We start from the raw sequence: 19216 nt of genomic DNA, 5'->3' as shown, positions 1-19216 counted from the left end.
GCTGAGGAAATGGCCCTCCTGCCACCGACCCCTCTGCTTTTCAATGGAAATCAATTCAGCTTTAAAGGCTCGGGAGATATCCCTTTAGAGACTTCAGCAAGTTGAGCATGCCTCTGCCAACCTCGAGCCCAGCATGCGACTATTGATGCCTAGCTATTTTTTTTTTTTTTTTTGAGAGGAAATGTAAATATTCTAGTCGACATATTCGGCTCGTATGCAGCTACAGACGGTACGTATATTTAGAAAGTGCCAAACTAGCGGCGTGTTGTGATGAAGATCAGACTATTGTTTTGCTTGATGATGGTTAATTGAGGCATATTTGTCTGCAGCCAAGTATCTTGGCCTAGCATAAAAAATAGTCTGTGCTATAATGAAGTAAACAGTGTTTTGAGAAATATTTGGCGAGATCCATTCATTATGTCAGTGCTGTTCCACTGTTTAGAAAATAATGATCATGAGCCTATTCCTCATGCGGTCTCTCTCAACATCACATGCATTTAATTCCTTTTTCTTTTTTTTTCATGGCTTTGGTTGTGCAATTTTAAGAATGCCCCCCCCCCTTTTTAAAAAAAAGAGAGGACTTTGAATATTTCAAAAGACCTTGATTTAAATGGATAGATTTCAGATATATTGCATCAGTGGGAATAGGAGAGGCAGAATGGATGATATGTTTGACCTTTCCAGATTTGTCCCTGGGTAGTGAATTTGCTGGAGGGTGCCGGGGCAGGGAGCAGCGGTGCGTTGAATTATCACTCTCACTGTTCAAACGCTGCAGACCTGATCTCCCACTTGCTCCACTCCCATCGCTAATGGGTTAGGAACACACTGGGAAAAAAAAAAAGATGGAGACGGAGAGAGCAAGTGGGTGGGGGAGTTAGAGCCCCTCTGATTGTCTGCGAGTTAAGCTTAGAAATAAATTACCGCTTTTTGCTCGTCACTGAGGAGAAGCAGCGGCGGGTCACATTGTGGTGTCAAATCTTTAGCAAAAAGCCGGTGACATTTTTTTTTTTTTTTTTTTGGGCAGAATGATCGAGCCGAGTCTCTGACAGCTACCGGCAGGAAACATGTCAACACTCTGACGGATGCTTGCTATATTGAAAGGCTATGATGACTTTTTAGTTGACTGGGCTTTCACTGAACTCCCCCAGTCCCGCCATCAATGAAAGCACAACACCAAAGAGGCAAATAAAGATAAGAACAAACTTGCCAAACAGCTTTGTAATAGTTTGCCAAGGCGCAAAGGACATCATGTCTTTGTTAGAGGAGAGGGGCTGTCAAAATCACAATGTCTGGGCAGCATCTATGTCTGCCTATTCTGGTAGCATCTTAATCTTTGCGGGGAAGAAAATGTATGGCCTCCTGTTCTGACAAAGAGTTGTGGACAAACAGTACTCTTTTTGATTGTCAGGTTTAAAGAAATGTACACACACTATGGAGCTGCAGCATCTTGGAAAACAGTAGCTTGTGTCATTCAGCTTCATGCTTCAATTGATAAAATAATAGTCTTTTTTCTAACATCAATGCCTCCTCACCAGATTCTTTAACTGTACGTGGTTCTAAAGAAAGTTCAAGTGAAGCAACTTCCTCTCCACTCACGCTCATGATCAAACATGTGTTCAACCTGTTCACTATCATCACCTCATGCTGCATCTTCTCCGTCTCTCTTTCTCCACCCCCTTTCCCTCATGCCACCCAGAAGCCATCTTGTGTGACGTCGGGGAGTTTCACTGTCACGACCAGGAAACCTGCATCCCCGAGGCCTGGCTCTGCGATGGCGAGCCCGACTGTCCCGACGACTCAGACGAAACTGACACAACTTGTAAGTCCACTCATTCCATCCATTACTCTCTAATGCAAAAAAGCTGTCACATGGATTTCTGCCACATCGCCTCATTTGTCAGCTGGTGTCTCTTTTATAGTATAAGGACTTGTGTTAACATGCTTTAAGTGGTGTTCCAGAATCAACCCAACCCCCCCATTAACAATTCAATGATAATCTATTTGAGTATAGACTTTCCCTGGTGATAGTCCAATGAGGTATTTAACAAGGTGATCAGAAAGTCACTGATGTTGTGTTTTTACCCTAATGTTCTAAAAGCACCTTATACAGTCAGCTGGGGGCTCATTTAAAAAAACAGGGCATATGATCCACACTCAGATTTTGGGTTTGTACAAATAAGGAAATGTTTGTACATCAAAACATATTCTGATTTATAAAACATTGCGTACATTTGCCAGTGCCCAATTTTCTTTTATAAATCCCAAATCAAGTTGGAATTGTCAGCATGTGGATCCGCCTCTTATCCTCCCCTCTTCACGCCAACATTCAACCCTAAGTGGGGGATGTTTGCAAAGAAATCAGCCTGCTGATCAACTGTTCTCAGCTGTAAATCATGGCACCCACGGAGACCAAGAAAAGGAATTTTCTGACACAGAAATCAATGTGCTCGTGGATGTGGTGGTCCCTGAACACCTGTCTCCCTTTCTAATTCCTCCATTCACGTATAGTCCTCACAATGCCAGTGCATCCATCATGCTGCATTACACGCGGGTGTCACCGCAGTATTTACATGTTTGCAGCAATCAGACTGATTGCTTAACACCTTGCCAAAATGATCGTGTCAATCAGCGTGTCACCCACCGTGGATATCATTTGAATATGGACGATAGGTTTACACAATTTATTTATGCATTTAAGTTCTGTTATGGTGAACTTGGCCGGCGATATGATTAGCACTCATAATGATGATATGGAGTGTAATTAATGTGCGAACTCTGCCACTGGCATTATTTCCAGACCTTGTTCATTTACACAATCCATAGGTGCAGGCTTTAATTAACTATTGAGCACACTTGATTTTATATTTAAGTTTGTTTATTTTACAATTGCATGGTGCTTATGGAATAGTTATGTATCACTAGCCTAAGCCCAAAAACACTGCTGGTTTGAATGTTTATGTCAAAGTGGATTTATAAATAACGTGTGATATTAAATTAAATGAGTGAGAGGCAATATTAATGATGCCTCTCACATTTCATTTTTACAATCTGGCTTATATTCACCAACTCACCTTCTCCGTCGCCTATTTCACCTCCATAAGGTGCGTACACATGCGTCAGAGTTTCAGAACAGATGCGCAACTTTTCCTGTTAAGATTGTTTTTACAGATCACAACTTTTGGGTGGGAGGCGTCGTACGTATCTTTCAGGCCCCGGTTTATAAATGAGACCCCTGTGCTGTTTTATCCATGTTGACATGATGGACTGTTTGCTTTATGATTGAGGTGCTTATTTTCTTACTGCCACCAGTGGCACATGATACATTTTTCATACATTTTCAGTGCAGCCAAATGGGTTGTGCCTCCTTTCCATTTACATTGAACAGATCGAATTTAGTTCAAACTGTGATGGACGCCATGTCTATGATATAACACCACGCAGACTGCTGGGCTCATACACATAAACTCCAGCACTTGATCCAGCAAAAGGGAACTTATGTTATAGCTGAGCAGCTTGGTACTGAGTGTGTGTTGCCATGGTGTTTTGTATTGGCCTTTTTGACTCTTTTGAATTTTTTATTTGAATCTGACCACTCCAAGGGCAAGACAGCAAGAAATACCTGAGCAGAAGATTGTAAGTCTGGTTGAAAATGTGTTTGTATTGGGAGAGCTGTATTACTCAACAAACAAGTGGAAGTGATGTATTATGCTGTGAAGAATCTGCTTGGCAGGTCCGACCGCAGTCATGTAAACCTTCATTTGTCCTTCACATCATAATAGACCGAGCCACGCATGCTCCTGGGTATTATTTACACACATCTGGGACATAGATTTCCTCTAATGGATAAACAGAGCAGTATTTTCACGTCATTATGAGCTGGATTAGCCTTTGTAAATCCCAACGAGACTGTCACTGTCACACAGTCGATCACGGACGATAAAAAAAGAACTACTGAACCAAATTATTAACATTCACTCCAGGTTCCCTCATCAATGTGAGTTATTGGCTGTAATAAGGACTTTATAGTTCTGGTAGTGACATCTGTGAATACATTGACCAGATTGCACAATAATTATTAATGCCCTTTGCAAGAGTTCATGTTTTAAGTAGGCAATGCTTGGTGCAGGAGGAGATGGAGGACTATTCACAATGTCAAAACTATATAGTGACGGTCCTAAGCTGTTAAAATGTTCACAGCTGTTTACATGCTCTTTAATGTAAGAATGCAAGAGAGTGGTGGCTTGTTGAGGCAGTTTCCCAGACTCAGTGCATGATGAGATAAGGCATCACAACACTGTGGCCAGGGATGTACACAGTGTTTGATAAATACCGAGGGCCAAAAACCGAGCCTGCTAGAGGGGTTCATTCTTTATTTCATCCTTTAGACACCGAAAATAATGCAATCTCAGACACCAACAGTACATAAACGTAAGCTGAATGAACGTTATACAATCATATATCTATGCACTGATGCTATATTATTGATATGATTATGCTCAATGAGCCTATAGGTTCTACTACTCTAATCACCAAATAACATGTATGTATCTCTGTGGTAATTACATTGTTTGAATTGGATTATGGGAGTTTTTGTTTGTGCTAAACAGCACGGGACATAATGCTAATCCTTTGGGCACAGTGGGTAGTACCTGCTCTTCCGCTCTAATCTCCTTCACCTTTTCTCATTCCTATTCTCTCAGTGTCCTCATCTTGTCCCGTATCTCTTCCCTCCACTTTAATTATATACAGGTAATGAATGGTAGCTATGGCCATACCTAGGCTCTAGATATTAGTCAGGGAGATACATAGAAAAGAGATGGAGGGATAGATTGTCTTTCCTCAAGACTTCAAAAGCAAGCAGTAGGTTTTGTGCCCACGTCTGTTTGCATCTTCTCCCTTGAGTTCTTTGTGTTGCTGCAGGTTTTACGCACAGCCACGCATATCAGCTCACCTTTAATATCTTGTGCTTCTCATATCGAATGCTTTGTTCTTTTTTCATCTTGTGATTCTGAAGTGTGCCAGATTGTTTTCCCATGAAAAACTGTCTAGGAGTGTTCAGAGGAGCAAATGCTTTTTTTTTTTTAAAAGCAACACTCCACCGATTTTACACACATACTTCTCTGTATTTGTCGTGAGGAGTTCTACACAGCCGGTGAAAACTGTCTGCTGTATTTTTTGTAGAGATCTTTCCGCAGTTTGAAGATATCATCAGGGTATTCATAGCTATGGCTTGTGCCTTGTGTTACAAACTGTAGGTATGGGCTTTGAAAGAAGTGGGCATTTAGGAGATAGGATGAAAAGCAGTATCCAGTTGTATTACAAGAAATGTGAAAAGTGTTTCTGGAGTTTGACACAAGTCAGGATGTATCCCCCTCTGCTGCATTCATTCTGACCATTACTTTTTTTTAATTGCATCTCACAAGTCCCCCAACTTCATTGAAATACAATAACAAATTGATGGAGTACCCATTTAAAACCCCACATTTGCTGAATCTAGGGTAAGCAAAACATAAGTAAAAAATAATTGATTTTATGTATAAAGGACTGTTTCAAAATGAAAGAAAAGGGTCAGATATGCACATTTAAATTAAGTTCAAAGTAAGTTAATGTCCTATTAATGTCCTGTTTAGTTTTACTGTAGTTGAACTGGATCTATGGGGGCCCGTTGGCGGTTTCCTAGCAGATTTGTGATTTCCTCTCTGATTGGTTTCTCTGTCACCTTTGATCCTTAGCCATCCCCTGGTGATACACATTTTAAATATAATAGATATAATATAAGCTCTACACGGTTGCTCTGGGCCAAGTCATATAATCTCCAGAAGGCAATTCATTTTCACTTCGATTAATGTTGGCTCCATTTTATTTACAATGCCTGCAGAAAGAAGACCTTTCATATTCATCTAAGGAATTTGGCACAGCTCATTATCATGGATTATATATTGATAGAAAGGGGAATTAGATCAGCTTTGCCCTGCAAACAGGAGAGGGGGATTCAAATGTATTCTGCCTTCTTGAGTAATAGCGAGGCCTGCAATAACCTGTGAAAAATAGATCCTTTATATAGGATGATATGCACGGAGTGAAGCCATAGAGGATTAAAATAAAATCCAAAAAGTAAGTAATGGTGTAAAGCCATCAGTACTTTGATTTCAGAGAAATGTATTTTAAGAAAAAGGTAAGGTAATACAATACACTCCTGTCTAGAAATATAAAAACAATTGGTGCCTCTGACGGCTTCTCCATTTCCTGCTCCGCCTCGCTCAGGGAGATGTAATCACTGCATCTTCGAGGCCTGTGGGAAGGTTGGAAGGGAAGATGGCCTTGGATTGCAATACCCAGAGACGAGAAGGAGGCACCGGTTTATCCGTTCAGCCGCTGGGCCTCACGGGACTGGACAGCTGACGACTGTTATTCAGGGATGTCCAAAGAGAACCCAGCGAAAAAGGCAATTGTCCAATCGTGTGCAGTTCCCTTTCTCAGGCAATAAAGAGCCAAGCCGTGGCTGTGTTATGGGTACAGACAGCACCTTTTGGGGTGACAGTTAAAGTGGAAAGATTGAGAAATTGCCTCGGCTCATATTCTTAGTTTGTGCATCATACTTACAAGGACGTCTGAATGTCAGGGCTGTCTGGGGACACACAGATCTGCTGTTTGCTGTGCATTTGATACAAAGTGGGACAGCCATAATTCACTTTCTGTAAGTATCTCTTCCAGTACAATTCTTTTTTTCATTTTTTTTTCAACTGTTGGTGCTAATGGCTGTCAGCATGCAGCTCTCCCCCTGCATTGATGTCGCACGCTTGCAAACACTGTCTTAGAACTTAAATCCTTCATGAATCCTTCAGGAACGGATTTCATGGACTTTTGGCTCGTCTCAGTAGTGCTGCCACGAGGAGCTTTGCGAATCCCGTGGACGTGGAGACCAGTGAATCCTTTGATTGAATTGTCATTCCCAGAGGAAAAGACAATAAAAGGGGTCAGTGGCTGACTTCAAAAACATGGTCACAGAAGCTGTGTTTTATGGCTGTAGCTTGGCCCGACCCAATCAGCACCGATGTTGATCTCGGTGTCCTCGCGGCACAGGGGATGAGAACTATTCAAAGGCAGCTCTCTCTGGGGTTCTCACACTTATTCTCCCTTTGTAGACAGGGGAGGGCATGTCTCCGCGTGCCTTCCTCTAAAATCCTCACATTCTCTATTCCGAGTTCATCCGTATCCTACAGAGAGTTTGAAAATATGCTGTAAGGCCCGACTCAGGGGTGCAGTGTGTTTATCTCATGGTTATGCCTCTCAATATATTTTATTTAACTGTTTTGGCTTCGTTTTTGACTTGTTTTATACATCTTGTGTGTTTGCAGTGTCTGAATTCAATTGTTTTCAATGTATGGTTTCCTTTCCCACAAACTCTGAACGCTACCTCACTCCATGTTTGCTGATTCTGCATGCGTAAAAAGTTTGCTAACATGTTCGCTATAACAAACGCATAAGGTAATTATATGTCAATGTTGTATTTTAGCTTGTTTTGCTGCCCCGAAATGGCTGAAAACAAACAAAAAATTAAACTTTGCAGCGTTAAAAGTATTTTATTACATAGCCAATATGACAAAGACATTATTGTGTGCTGATGTATCAAAAAACATTTTGCCTTACTGAAGTAAATGTGACACTTAGGTAATATTGTCCAGTACAATATATTTGGTTGCAGTGTTCCCTATATATAGTGAGGCAGCAGGTGGTGATTGGATGTCTGGGTGGTGCTGTACCGCATCAGACTTTAACTGTAACCTAAAGAAAGTGTTAGTTAGTTATCTTATCATTATCCTACCTTAATCATAGTCTATTTGACATAAACATGGTATTTCCTAATCGTAACCACGCCTCTGTAGTCATGAACAGTTGATTTACGGTTTTAAAGGATTGTCCAATATTGCTTTTTCTTGTCTGTTGACAAAGGTTGCTTTGTCACAGCTTTATGTTTGAATGTATTTTTCGGCTCTGGATGTAGATACAGTGAGAACCTTTTACAATCACAGTCGTATTCCTCTAAACATACTCAATCACTAAACCCCATTCTTATTGTGGAAGTACATTTCTCAGAAGTAAAACTCAAATTACCATTTAAACATTCTGAAGTAGTTGACAAAGCCCCCTCTGGAAACACTGCTTTAGCAGTCTAGATAATGTTTGTTCTGTATGTCTGTGATGAAGCTAAAGAGACTATAGTCAGTGTATTTCAGGCTGCATATCAAAATCCTGCAGGGTATTTTATCTGGCAAGTCCCATATTGAAATAAATGTATCACAAATGTGTCGGGCTCCCATGAGAATTGGCGCCAGTAGGATGGAGGTTTAGGGGGTAATGTAGCGTAGCACCTTGTTATTGAGCTGAAGGACAGGGCCTTTTGCATTATGTAACGTTTATTTTTCCCTCGTCTCCATCGCTCCCTCTCTGCTGACACGTAAACCTTCTGTTGACTCATCGAAATAAAAAGGAGACCTAAAACATGCGATTATCACAAATGCAGCATATATACAGTCAATCATCACTTCTGCATATTGGGGGGATTATTCACTGAAAGTACAAGACTCTTTCAAAGTCTGTGAGACCATTACATTAGCAAGATTCTGATTTTACATTGCCGTCTTCTGTCAAAGTTATTAGAAAGCTCGCAGGCTATGTTATCACACTCTACAGCATTTAATGTGTAATGTAATTGGAAATCGTGTTTAGTCTGACACCTGATTTAAGATCAAATGCACCACATTGTCCTCTGCTATCAACCTGTTTAACCTGCCACACATGTATCTTGCTTGCAGGCGACATAATCGGCAGTTTTTGCAGCAGGAGGCTTTGAAAGATTTTTTTAATTTAAAGAGTTTCTCTCTCTCTTCCTCTCCACATTTGGAACAGAACTTATGTACACTTCCTCAGGCTTGTGCCATCTGTTTCACCAGTAGTTTCAGTGGGCGGGGGAACAGACACAACAAATATTGTGTGTACTTTGTGTGTCTGTGTGCTTGGATACATTCCTTCCCATGAAGGCAGTGTATACTTGTACGTCTCTTATGAGTCTGTCTTCTGTCAGAATGTGATAATTGTATAAAAATCATCCTCTTTGCCCTTAACATATCATCTACCAATATTCAGTAATGAGCTTGCTGCATTGCCATACTTATGCAGTTTAACACATTTTTCGACTGTTGGAACATTTGTCATTTGGCGACACTGTTAGTGTGAGAATGATTTTTCGTTGCCTGGTGACAATCGTGCAACCGCGCCATGTCTCATTCGTGTTAGAAATGATGCACTGGGAGGAGCACATCGGGGCTTTGTCTTTGCTCTCACAGCCCCCCATCTCAACAGCTAAACTGCTCTGACACATTTTCTCTCTTGTACACCATCCTAGTAAGAGTATTCTGAAGGACGGCGTACCAGCATGTCACCTGAAGAACCGAAGAAAAAAGAGCATATTTTAAAACTTGACATTCCTGCCGTCACACACCCGATGTGACATTGAAGTACTAAAGTTGACATTATCTCCCCGCCGCTGCAGCAGAAAACAAAGGATCACACCGATGTACGCATTAACTCAAGAGCCAACACAGTGACACATATTTACCACGACACCCGATGACAATAATAGCCTGTAACATCACTATGATGAGTGCTGTTCATCTCACAGTTCTAGAGTAGCCGGGGCTTGACTCTTAACAAGCATGAATCAGAGACATTGGCCCTTTATTTATTTATTAATCATTACTAATGGGTAGGCCATGGATAGTGAAATGCCTTCTCTTATAGCCTTCTCTATAAACATGGTCATAGACCAGTGATTATTTAAAGGAAGCTGGGTAAGTGCCGGAGGATATTTAGAGAAAAATACATGCCCTCCCACTTGCTGTGTGTGGTACACTCTAACCATGGTCCTCATTAAAGATGCCTCCAAGCACCCCAAAAAAGGACTTATTTACTCGCTAATAATCAATTGATTTACCCTATAGTACGGCACACCAGTTTGAGCCCTGAAACTCATTAAGCAGTGTGATATATAAACGAAGGCAAAGTTCAAGGCTTTTCCCTGAAACTCATAACTTAATGGAAGAATCCATGGCCAAGGGACATAAGAGCTCCTCCATTTTATTTGAAAGACATATGGTTAGTTCACTTTGTCATCCACATACAAAAAACGTATTTTTAACCGCTCGTTCTACTGCCTTAATCAGAGAGAAATAGTATTAGTAGTAGTAGAAGCAGAGTAGTAATACTGTTTTAAAAACCTAAAATCCATTAACTCCTGTCACTTATATACACTATAGAAAGTATTTCAGTATATTACTAAATCACGTGTCCTCCAAACCAAACATTGTCGTGTTTTAGGAAATAACCCCTTTCCACTTATTATTTTCTGATTTGCCTCTCCAATCTGCAACTATGTTTAAGATTTGGTTTAGTCATTGTTTGGTTGGTCAAAGACAATTGTTTGGGCAAGAAAACTAAATTATTATCCAACTATGCAGCTCCCCCCTTTAGCTGTATGCAGCATTTCAGCACCAAACAGCAGAAACACCAAGTTAGCAGCTAGCTTGTGATTAGAGTTGAGCATTTTGCAGTTAAGGAGCCAAATACTTCTCTCGGTAGTTGTTAGAGACCGAAACAGAGCTACAAGATGAGTGAACATTTGACGTAAATGGCAACTAACGTGTTTGCCAGTACAATTTTAAAAAGATAATAGTATGTCAATATTGTGTTTTTTAAAACTTGTTCTCCTGCCCCTAAGTGCTCTTTTCATTTAGATGACTTCATGACAATTGTCTATTTATTCATTATTTGATGAAAGAATGCCAGCATTAACAGGCAACACAGTAAATTATCCTCCTAATGAGATCATTCTTCTCTGTGAATATTGGTTTTAGCCTCTCTGACTACAATATACTGTATGTATTATTCATTTGAAGCTGGCCCCAGAACAATTAGATTAGAACATTTGCATAATGGTTGGTCACAAAAAGTATCTCTATTGACTAATTATGTCGTTGTTTTCCAAATACTGATAAATTGGCCTTTTTGCTAGTGTTTTTTGCATGGTGTTTCTGAAGTGCATCTTTTCTACATTGTCCCGAAGCTGATCATTCCTCTCTTTGGACTGATGTATTGATTTTATATTGTACAGTAGAGCCAGGATTTCACAGATGCCAACACCCGGCATCATTCCACTGATCAGTGGTGAGATTCCTCCTCTCTTTCATATAGATTTGATTAAATAATCTGCATAATTTAGAGCAAGTAATAAACTACTGCACACAATAAATGAGCAGTCAGAGGGGCTCTGTGCATAGTGCCTTTCATGATTTTGCTCTCATTTACTGCAAACAATGTGTGTGACATAAAGGAAATCATTTTCAATTTACAGAAACATGTCCATATTCATTTGTTTACAAATAATAATAATTAAAAAAAATAACAAGACCTGTCTTTTAACCTTTTAAGGAGTTGTAAGGCTACAGAGGAACAAAAGGTATTGCAAACTGCAGTACCTGCTACTGTTAGTGAAGTAATGCCATTCATTTTCTGATAAATAATTTGTAAGGGCATTTGTTTACATTTTCAAGCCAATTGACCAACACTGCAAGCAAGTTGGGTTTTAAATGAATCTGTCTTTTAGCCTTTAAGGGTGATTGAGTGTAGTCACAATTATTATGACAGTGGTCAACACTGTATGGGACACAAGGCAATGCGGTACAATACCAGACAAGGCCCATGGGAATGTTCTTGATTGTCAGTTTGGCCTCGGTCCAAGTTAGCTTGGGTTTTGTGTGCAGAAAACCATACTGAAGGTGTAACGCTGCGGAAACAAACAAGAACTGAAGATGGCTGCTGCACTGGCCTGGCAGAGCATCACCAATTGCTGACCATGTGTATCCACAAACATGCAAAGGCATACGCATTTTCCCAACAGGGAGTTTGTCCAGTTCAAACTGTGCCATTGGCAGCTTCTCAGCAGCTCCATGTGATTAGTCAGTGGAATGATTGCTCATTGTGAACCTGTGGTCGTACAGTTAGCTTTCCGTTCTCTTTCTGTGAAGAATCTCAGTCCTTGGAGGTTCGAACTTGTGGAAAGGTTTCCTAAGGTCGGACAAATACAATAAAATAAACTCTTTTGGCTGAGTACATGATTCAAAATGGCAAGGATGTAAAGGTCAAACAGGAAAATACTTCTTTTAAATAGCCCCTTCATATTTAGACTGCTGTGCCTTTGGAAAGAAGGGAATGTTAGGGAGCGTTTTAGTTTACAATCGTCGAAATGTGGCTTCACTGAAATGTGGTTCATTTTGTTGCCATGGAAGTCAGTTCCACATATTTCGGTTGGTGCACTCTGTTCGTGACAGCAGCAAGATAAGTAGTGTACCACCACATATCCGGAAATTGTCCGAGGATTATTTGCCTTTGAGAGATATGAACCAAGATATGAACCAAGAGACGGGTACAAACAAATCAACTCAAATCAAGCCGAGATACGAGGTAAATGGTTCGACAGCAGTGTGGTTGCATGAAAGTTATGAATACATCATCCCTCTCCATCAGTTATTCAAATCAAGCCACAACATCAGGAAGCCGTGACATCTTATAACCCACACATCCTCGAGCTTCAAGCATGACAACAACAAGGACTTCACCACAGACAGACTACATACAAAGGGGAAGAGTTCACTATTTTCCAGGAGTTCTTGACACTTCAGCTCGCATACTGTACACATACACAACGAGGCACACAAGCAGAATAAATGAAACATTCATGGCTTTTACACTTTAAATGTATTCTTCCACACCAGTGAGGCAGCTTATCAGTCCAGAGATTATTGTTAACAACATTGCATTACTTCTGTCATGGTTTGTTTTAACAAACTGCTGGTCCATGAATCTTGTGAAAGTTGACACCACTTTAGCAGCTAGTTACTACAGTAGTAAACAGTGTTTTTTCGCAAAGTATATTAATCACACACCGTTGAATATGATGTGAACTTTCACTTTACACATATGCAACTCTAACAAACCACGTAAAAGGCAATAATCACTGCATATGTTCATTGTGTAAAAATGTCTAGACTGTTGTTAAAGTATAGGGAATAAACGAGACTCTCTTCTATCTACAAGTGACAATCAGTAAAGGTTGGACCCAAACTCAGACAAAGGAAGAGAGTGTGAAGTAAACAAAGGATTTATTGTGGGAACCAAGTGTGATGAAGATGGTGAGAGGTTGAGCTGAGCTGGGAAAGCTGATGAGAGTGAAAACGTAGCCGGTGTGATGGCTCAAGGATATGTTAACAAGCTGGTGAATCCGACTGGAAGGTAGGGGAGTCGGAGGGTAATGATTCTGGAGATACAAGGAGAGAAAGTAGGTTCAAGTAAATCAAAACAGCACAAAGAAATAACTCTGATTGCGTCCAAGAACGACAAACTTCCACCGTGGTTGCAACAACGAAAGAACCGAGGTTGATATACTGCACAGTGATGAGTTTGATGGAAGGTTGAGGTTTGTAATCAGTGGTAACTGGAAGCCAAGAGGGAGCCAGGAGAGAAGCCACACCCGCTCCACACAGACACTCCAATTCTAATCCATGCCCTGCAACCTCTCGTTAAACACTTGTTTGTGCGGCCACGTGGAGGCTGTGATATATAAGGGTTCCATCCAAAAACCCTTTCAAAAGCATGTGTACATTGATGCTGACTTAACCAGCTTCCCTTTACTGACAACGTGCAACATAGTTTAGTGTTAGTCATGGAACACTTTCTGTGTAAATTGTTCCGTGTGATTACCTGTACAGACATTTTCTTGATGCTACGATATAAATGCTAAGATAAAAAAGTTAATATTGTCATACAGAACTTAGACACTTTAAGTAAATACACGGAATAGATAGAACTTTACCCTTGTCTTTTTGTGTTAATTGTATTGTAAAGTAATATGCGTTTACATACAACACATATACAACATATATTTATTATTTTTTACAGCAACTATGACCCCATTATTTAGTGTATCCTCAACTGTGCAGTAACAGTATACAATACCTTACTAATCTGGTTTACTCTGGAATTAATGGGCTTTTATTTTTACTGTAAATTCAAACTAATATTCTTCTTTTTATTTATCCTATTCTGGTATTTTTACATACTTAATCATTGATGATTTACATATTCCTTATTAACTTCCATACACGGTCACGGGAAGATCGAGATAAAACTCCATTGCAACTATTTTTTCATCATTATGTATTTTGAGCTGACAGTACTTCTGATTTTACATGGTCATAGTCAGGGTTAAATAAAAAATATCTCCCAAGGAAAGTAATTATTGGCAGGTATTCTGCAGTAAAACTAGACTCAAATCTCAAATTTTACATGGTCATAAGAATTTTCGGAAGAAATGAATTCCGCCTCTCCAAAAACTACAACCATTTTCTTCAAATAAAACTTCACTGGTGGGGTTATAAATTCAACAAGACTTATTTGATATAATGATGTTTAGTACATTTTAGCTAAAATGGGTGGTTTTCTTCGTTCTTTTTGTCCGCTTAAAGTACCGGTACCGTAAACAGCACAGAAAGACTTCATCATCAAAATCCAAGCGGCAGCTTGCTTGAGTCCAGGGCTTTACACTATAATGATGTTGCACTGTGCTGCTCTGTCTTGTCTGTGCGTTGGCTCTCAGTGTCCTATTTTTGTGGTGCGACACAAATTAGTAAATGTGTTTTTCCTTGCGTGAGAAAATGGACATGTTTCGTTGGGGAGTTGGAAAAGTTTAAATTGTCTCACGGTCAATGTGAGACAGCTAGCAGACCTGCAAATATATTTTCTGTCCAAAATCACGTTGTCCATCGTTTTTCAGAGCTGAGAATGACCTGCTCAGCTCAACTTTTACGCACGCTAATGTGCATGTAGTACTTGGAGCACTGCTGCAATATGTCAAAAGGTTGGTCGTTACTGGCCCACAGGCAAAGTAGTGCAGCGAGTGAAAGCTCTTGCTGTCTCTGCTGTTTCTGACATTTTGGCTTAGGAACAGATTCACCAGAATGATATTGCACTGTCATCATGTTTATGATTAGGATAGTGATTTATGTAATAATAATAATGAGAGTGCATACAACTAATGTCACTGTTGTTGTGGGATTGACCCCTTTTTGTAAAGCCGCTGTGGGAAGTCTACATTGCCGTTGCATCAGATCAGGCATCAGGGTGCTACTTTGATCATTAATTTAAATCGTAAATTAAGAAAATGAAATTGTTGTTTCTGAGGGATATGAAGAATCCCTGTACGTAGAAGTTCAAGAAGCTTCTTCTGCTGATAGGTTATTTTCTTTTAGGAAGTCATTATTCCGCACAAACTGGCAATGGTTCAGATTAACATGATTATCATAACGAACATGGCTGCTGAATTCCCCTCTAGAAGTCTCTCTTTTGACATTTAATAGAGGTATTAGGTTTGCCCAGCTGATTCCCCCTCATTCAATCCTCTGAGTAGACATAAAGCAGCATGATTTTTAATTACATCCTCCAATTTAAAATCTTGCAGCGGCACAAGTCATTTCTCTGAATTATTTGCTGCAAATTATGTTTTAGGTATGAAACTCATATTCTGTACAATTACAACACAAATATGGGTTTGCTTTCAGAAGTGGGAGTAATATATTTGCGGTATTTAGACTAGATGGGAATGTAATAAGGCATTGATAAATATTGATGATTAATTTGAATGTTTCTTGCTTTACCTGAATAAGCATATCATGTTATGTTTTTTTGCTTACAAGGGGAACATCTTTCTTCCACTCTATGTGTTCTGATTAAACTGGTATTTAAGTGTGCTTGCCCATTTCATCTCTGGGCATTATTCATTTATCAAACCATTACTGGGACCTTGCAGTTTTCATCTAAAGTGATTGGAGATTTATAGATCAAGAATTGCCTAATACAACAGGGACCTGCAGTTTTTATCGAACGCCATATCTATCTGTCTGTCTGTCTGTCTGTCTGTCTCTCTGTCTGTCTGTCTGTCTGTCTGTCTGTCTGTCTGTCCGTCTCACAAATTCTATTTTACATTTTTTAATGTTGCTAAATCACAGATTCAGGGGAACACAAAACATTTTTAATTACTGTAACCGGACGGTTCCTTAACTCAGTATATGTGCCTTTAAGAGCAAACCTGCATTTGTTTGCCTGTGATAATGTGACTCCATTACCTTGGTGTGCATTTATGCTTCCTCTGAATTTAACAATGACATTAAGCCTGCTACAGTATATTTTGTGAAACCTCTACACATCCCTGGTACACCTAGATTTTTTTGGGATCTTTTGGCTTGCATCGTGCACAAAATACATAACTACAACAAATAACCGCTGTGCGAATGTAGTTCTACTCCCATTTATTTTCTTCCACAACAATTGAAGGAGTTAGAAAGATGGGGACGTTTAGCTGCGACCTTCTGTGTACCGGCTGCTTGTCGGTTACATCCTCCCTTCCAGACTTTCATCCCAGCTGCGACACCTGCCTTGAGTCGGCACTGTCCAATTTAGGCAAGTTTTACCAGTTCTGTGCTCTTTGCCTAAAGAGGAGCTGTGGCAACGAGTAAAGCATCAGTTGGGCGGAGCTTCAGGACACTTTAACAGCAGAAGAGCTGGACATATTCACCTGCATTACTCGGACATCCCAGATGAGATCCACTGAGATAGGCAAGAATTTGCTGGCTCAGCTCCCTACATAGCAGGTTCTCATACTGGCACTCCCTCCTCCCAGCTGGGATCACTGGAGACTGATGACGAAGAGCGATACAAAGCTCTGCTAATGCGGCTTTCTCCATCTCGACCACGGCCAGGCCTCTTTCTTTGAAGATCATTTATGTTTGGTGTCCTGATGTTTGGTCACATCTATGTTTGGTCATGCAGGATGTTGGGTTAAAGCATCATTCAGCACCTTTGGATTGTGAATATATGGGGAGAAAATCTCTAGACGCCATAGCTGTCTGAGGATGGCATGGTGTACTATCCCGTTTATACAACTTTGTGCGATCAACCAACATACTACAGTAGTCTGGGAATTGACGGAGAAATTGTGAATACCTCAGCTGTTCAGAGACCATCTGTGTACCCCTGCATGACAGATCAGAGCCACTGAATATTCATGCGCCATCCCTCCCCTTATCACATTAGATTAGAACCCATGTGGCGAGATAGCAAGGGGAGAGGCTGACAACGCTGTTACGTTGTCAGAGACCCTTACGGCTTTGTGTTAAACAGCACATTTGCCAAATGGACGTGTACTATTGTGTGACACTAGGTGGGATGTTATGTGACAGTGTGTGTGTTTTAGTGTTGTGAGTAAAAATATGTTTTGAAATGTATGTCAGTTAAACACAAGGACCTACCGTGTGTTGAGTTCTACTCCAAATATGTTTGAAATGTTTTGATTTTTCCTTTTCAGTTTTATAAAATAAACACCAACATACAAGTCAAGTGTGTAAATAATACATTATACACACTTAACATTTCCAAGGCTATTGATGATATGTTGAAGATGAAATCCTTATTTTATATTTACTTTCTGATTATAAAGTAACACTCATTTAGAAAGCAAGTGATCCCTTTATAACCCTTTATACATTTATATATCAATAAACTGTATTTATTTTTATGAACTGTATTATCTAGATAGTTCAGTTGTGTAATACTAAATGTCTGAAAGGAGCACAATTATCAAATGTAAAGAGCGCTTTAAAGACATTTTTGGTGCCCAGCAGATGAGGCTGCCAATTTGCTCACGTATGAAATATGAACTCTCAGAGGCAAGGTCACTGATGTTTGACCTACCTAAATATGGCATAGAAATAGTGTGAATCACTGGGTCTCGAAGGGATCGCCAAGAAATACTCATTAAAGAAGAAGCCTCTCCCGCGACACTTTTAAAGTAATAAAAATGCTTTGGAGGAAAAACTAATATGAGTCATTATTGTGTCAATACCGACTCAACAACTACTTCTTCACATCCCTTCTGTAAATCAGCGGGGGATGACAGCCCTCTTTTGTAATGGCCACATTAATTGCTGCATCTCTTACCTTACAAAGTAGAAATGGATGCTGTGAATAACTAACTGCCAAGTCAAGATGGTCCAAGTGCGCGTGGATGTGAGGGGGTGGGTGATGGGGAACTCTGGGGGATTGGGACGGACCCCATGGGCGATAAATCTTCCCATTAAGTGGCTGCAGCGGCACATTGGTAATTGATATCAATGTAGTTAAGGTGGAGATGTGACACATTTACAGTGCTGGTGCACTGGTCAGCTGTGTTTTATGTGCTCCTGTGGCTGCCACATGAATGAGGGTCACCTATGTGCCTCATGAATCCTTAAACAGCTGCTCTCCGCTGTTTGCCTGGCTGGCGGGGAGAGTCGGGTAGTTTGTTACGGGACTTCACCAGTGCGTCCGCAAAGCAGTGTGGCAAACATCTGTTGTGTGTAAAGAACAATGCTGTGTGAAATATAAATACATTTGCATATGCATAGGTTCTCCAAAACCTTTTAAAAAGGGTCTTGAAATATCAGCACTTTGTATTTTTTGCAGGCAAACAAATTTCCTCCAGCATTTTTTCTTGACTGCCTTCTCAAACGATAATGACAATGAAATATGCAAATTTATTTCACATATGGTCTCCCACTGTAAGTGCTACTCCATATGCTGAAAAGAAAAAAACCTTGTTAAAGCACATTTGGCTTTGCATTAAACTTATATGGCATATAAATGATTCATGTTCACATAAATGGAGATACAGGCTTATTCTTTGCTTTTTACACTTTGTCATTTGTCTTCTTTAGGTGTCCAGGAGGTGGTGATCAGATGTCCCCTCAATCACATACAATGCATAGGGTCAAAAAAATGTATTCATTTCAATAAACTCTGCAACGGGGCTAGAGACTGTGAGGATGGCTACGATGAAGGAGTTCACTGTCGAGGTAAGAGCTAATGATGCTTTCACAACCTGATTCCTTTTTTGCCTTGGGTTTAGAATACATAAATTAATAAGTTTCCTCATTATCATGTTAATTAATCAGATCACACTCATATTATTTGGATAACTAAGATTGTGGAATTTATTTTACACATTAAATCTGCATTACATTTGTGATTTTTTTTGCTGTGGAATACATCTACTTTTATTCCAATAGAGATA

The 19216-nt window shown here is 40.0% G+C and overlaps 1 protein-coding gene across 1 annotated transcript in view; it reads left to right on the top strand.

Moving 5' to 3' along the window:
* The first annotated feature begins 842 nt into the window (after positions 1 to 842).
* lrp1bb (low density lipoprotein receptor-related protein 1Bb) overlaps positions 843 to 19216 on the top strand; it is a 169522-nt gene continuing 151148 nt past the window's right edge. Inside the window, exons 1-3 of the mRNA XM_054615828.1 lie at positions 843 to 861; positions 1697 to 1819; positions 18861 to 18998. Of these exons, the coding sequence (XP_054471803.1) occupies positions 843 to 861; positions 1697 to 1819; positions 18861 to 18998 (280 nt within the window). The remainder of the gene's footprint in view (positions 862 to 1696; positions 1820 to 18860; positions 18999 to 19216) is intronic.

Source organism: Anoplopoma fimbria, chromosome 16 (assembly GCF_027596085.1).
Source record: "Anoplopoma fimbria isolate UVic2021 breed Golden Eagle Sablefish chromosome 16, Afim_UVic_2022, whole genome shotgun sequence".
Taxonomy (NCBI): Eukaryota; Metazoa; Chordata; class Actinopteri; order Perciformes; family Anoplopomatidae; genus Anoplopoma; species Anoplopoma fimbria.
Note: the sequence above shows the minus strand (reverse complement) of the source record. Positions and strands in the feature narration are given on the sequence as shown.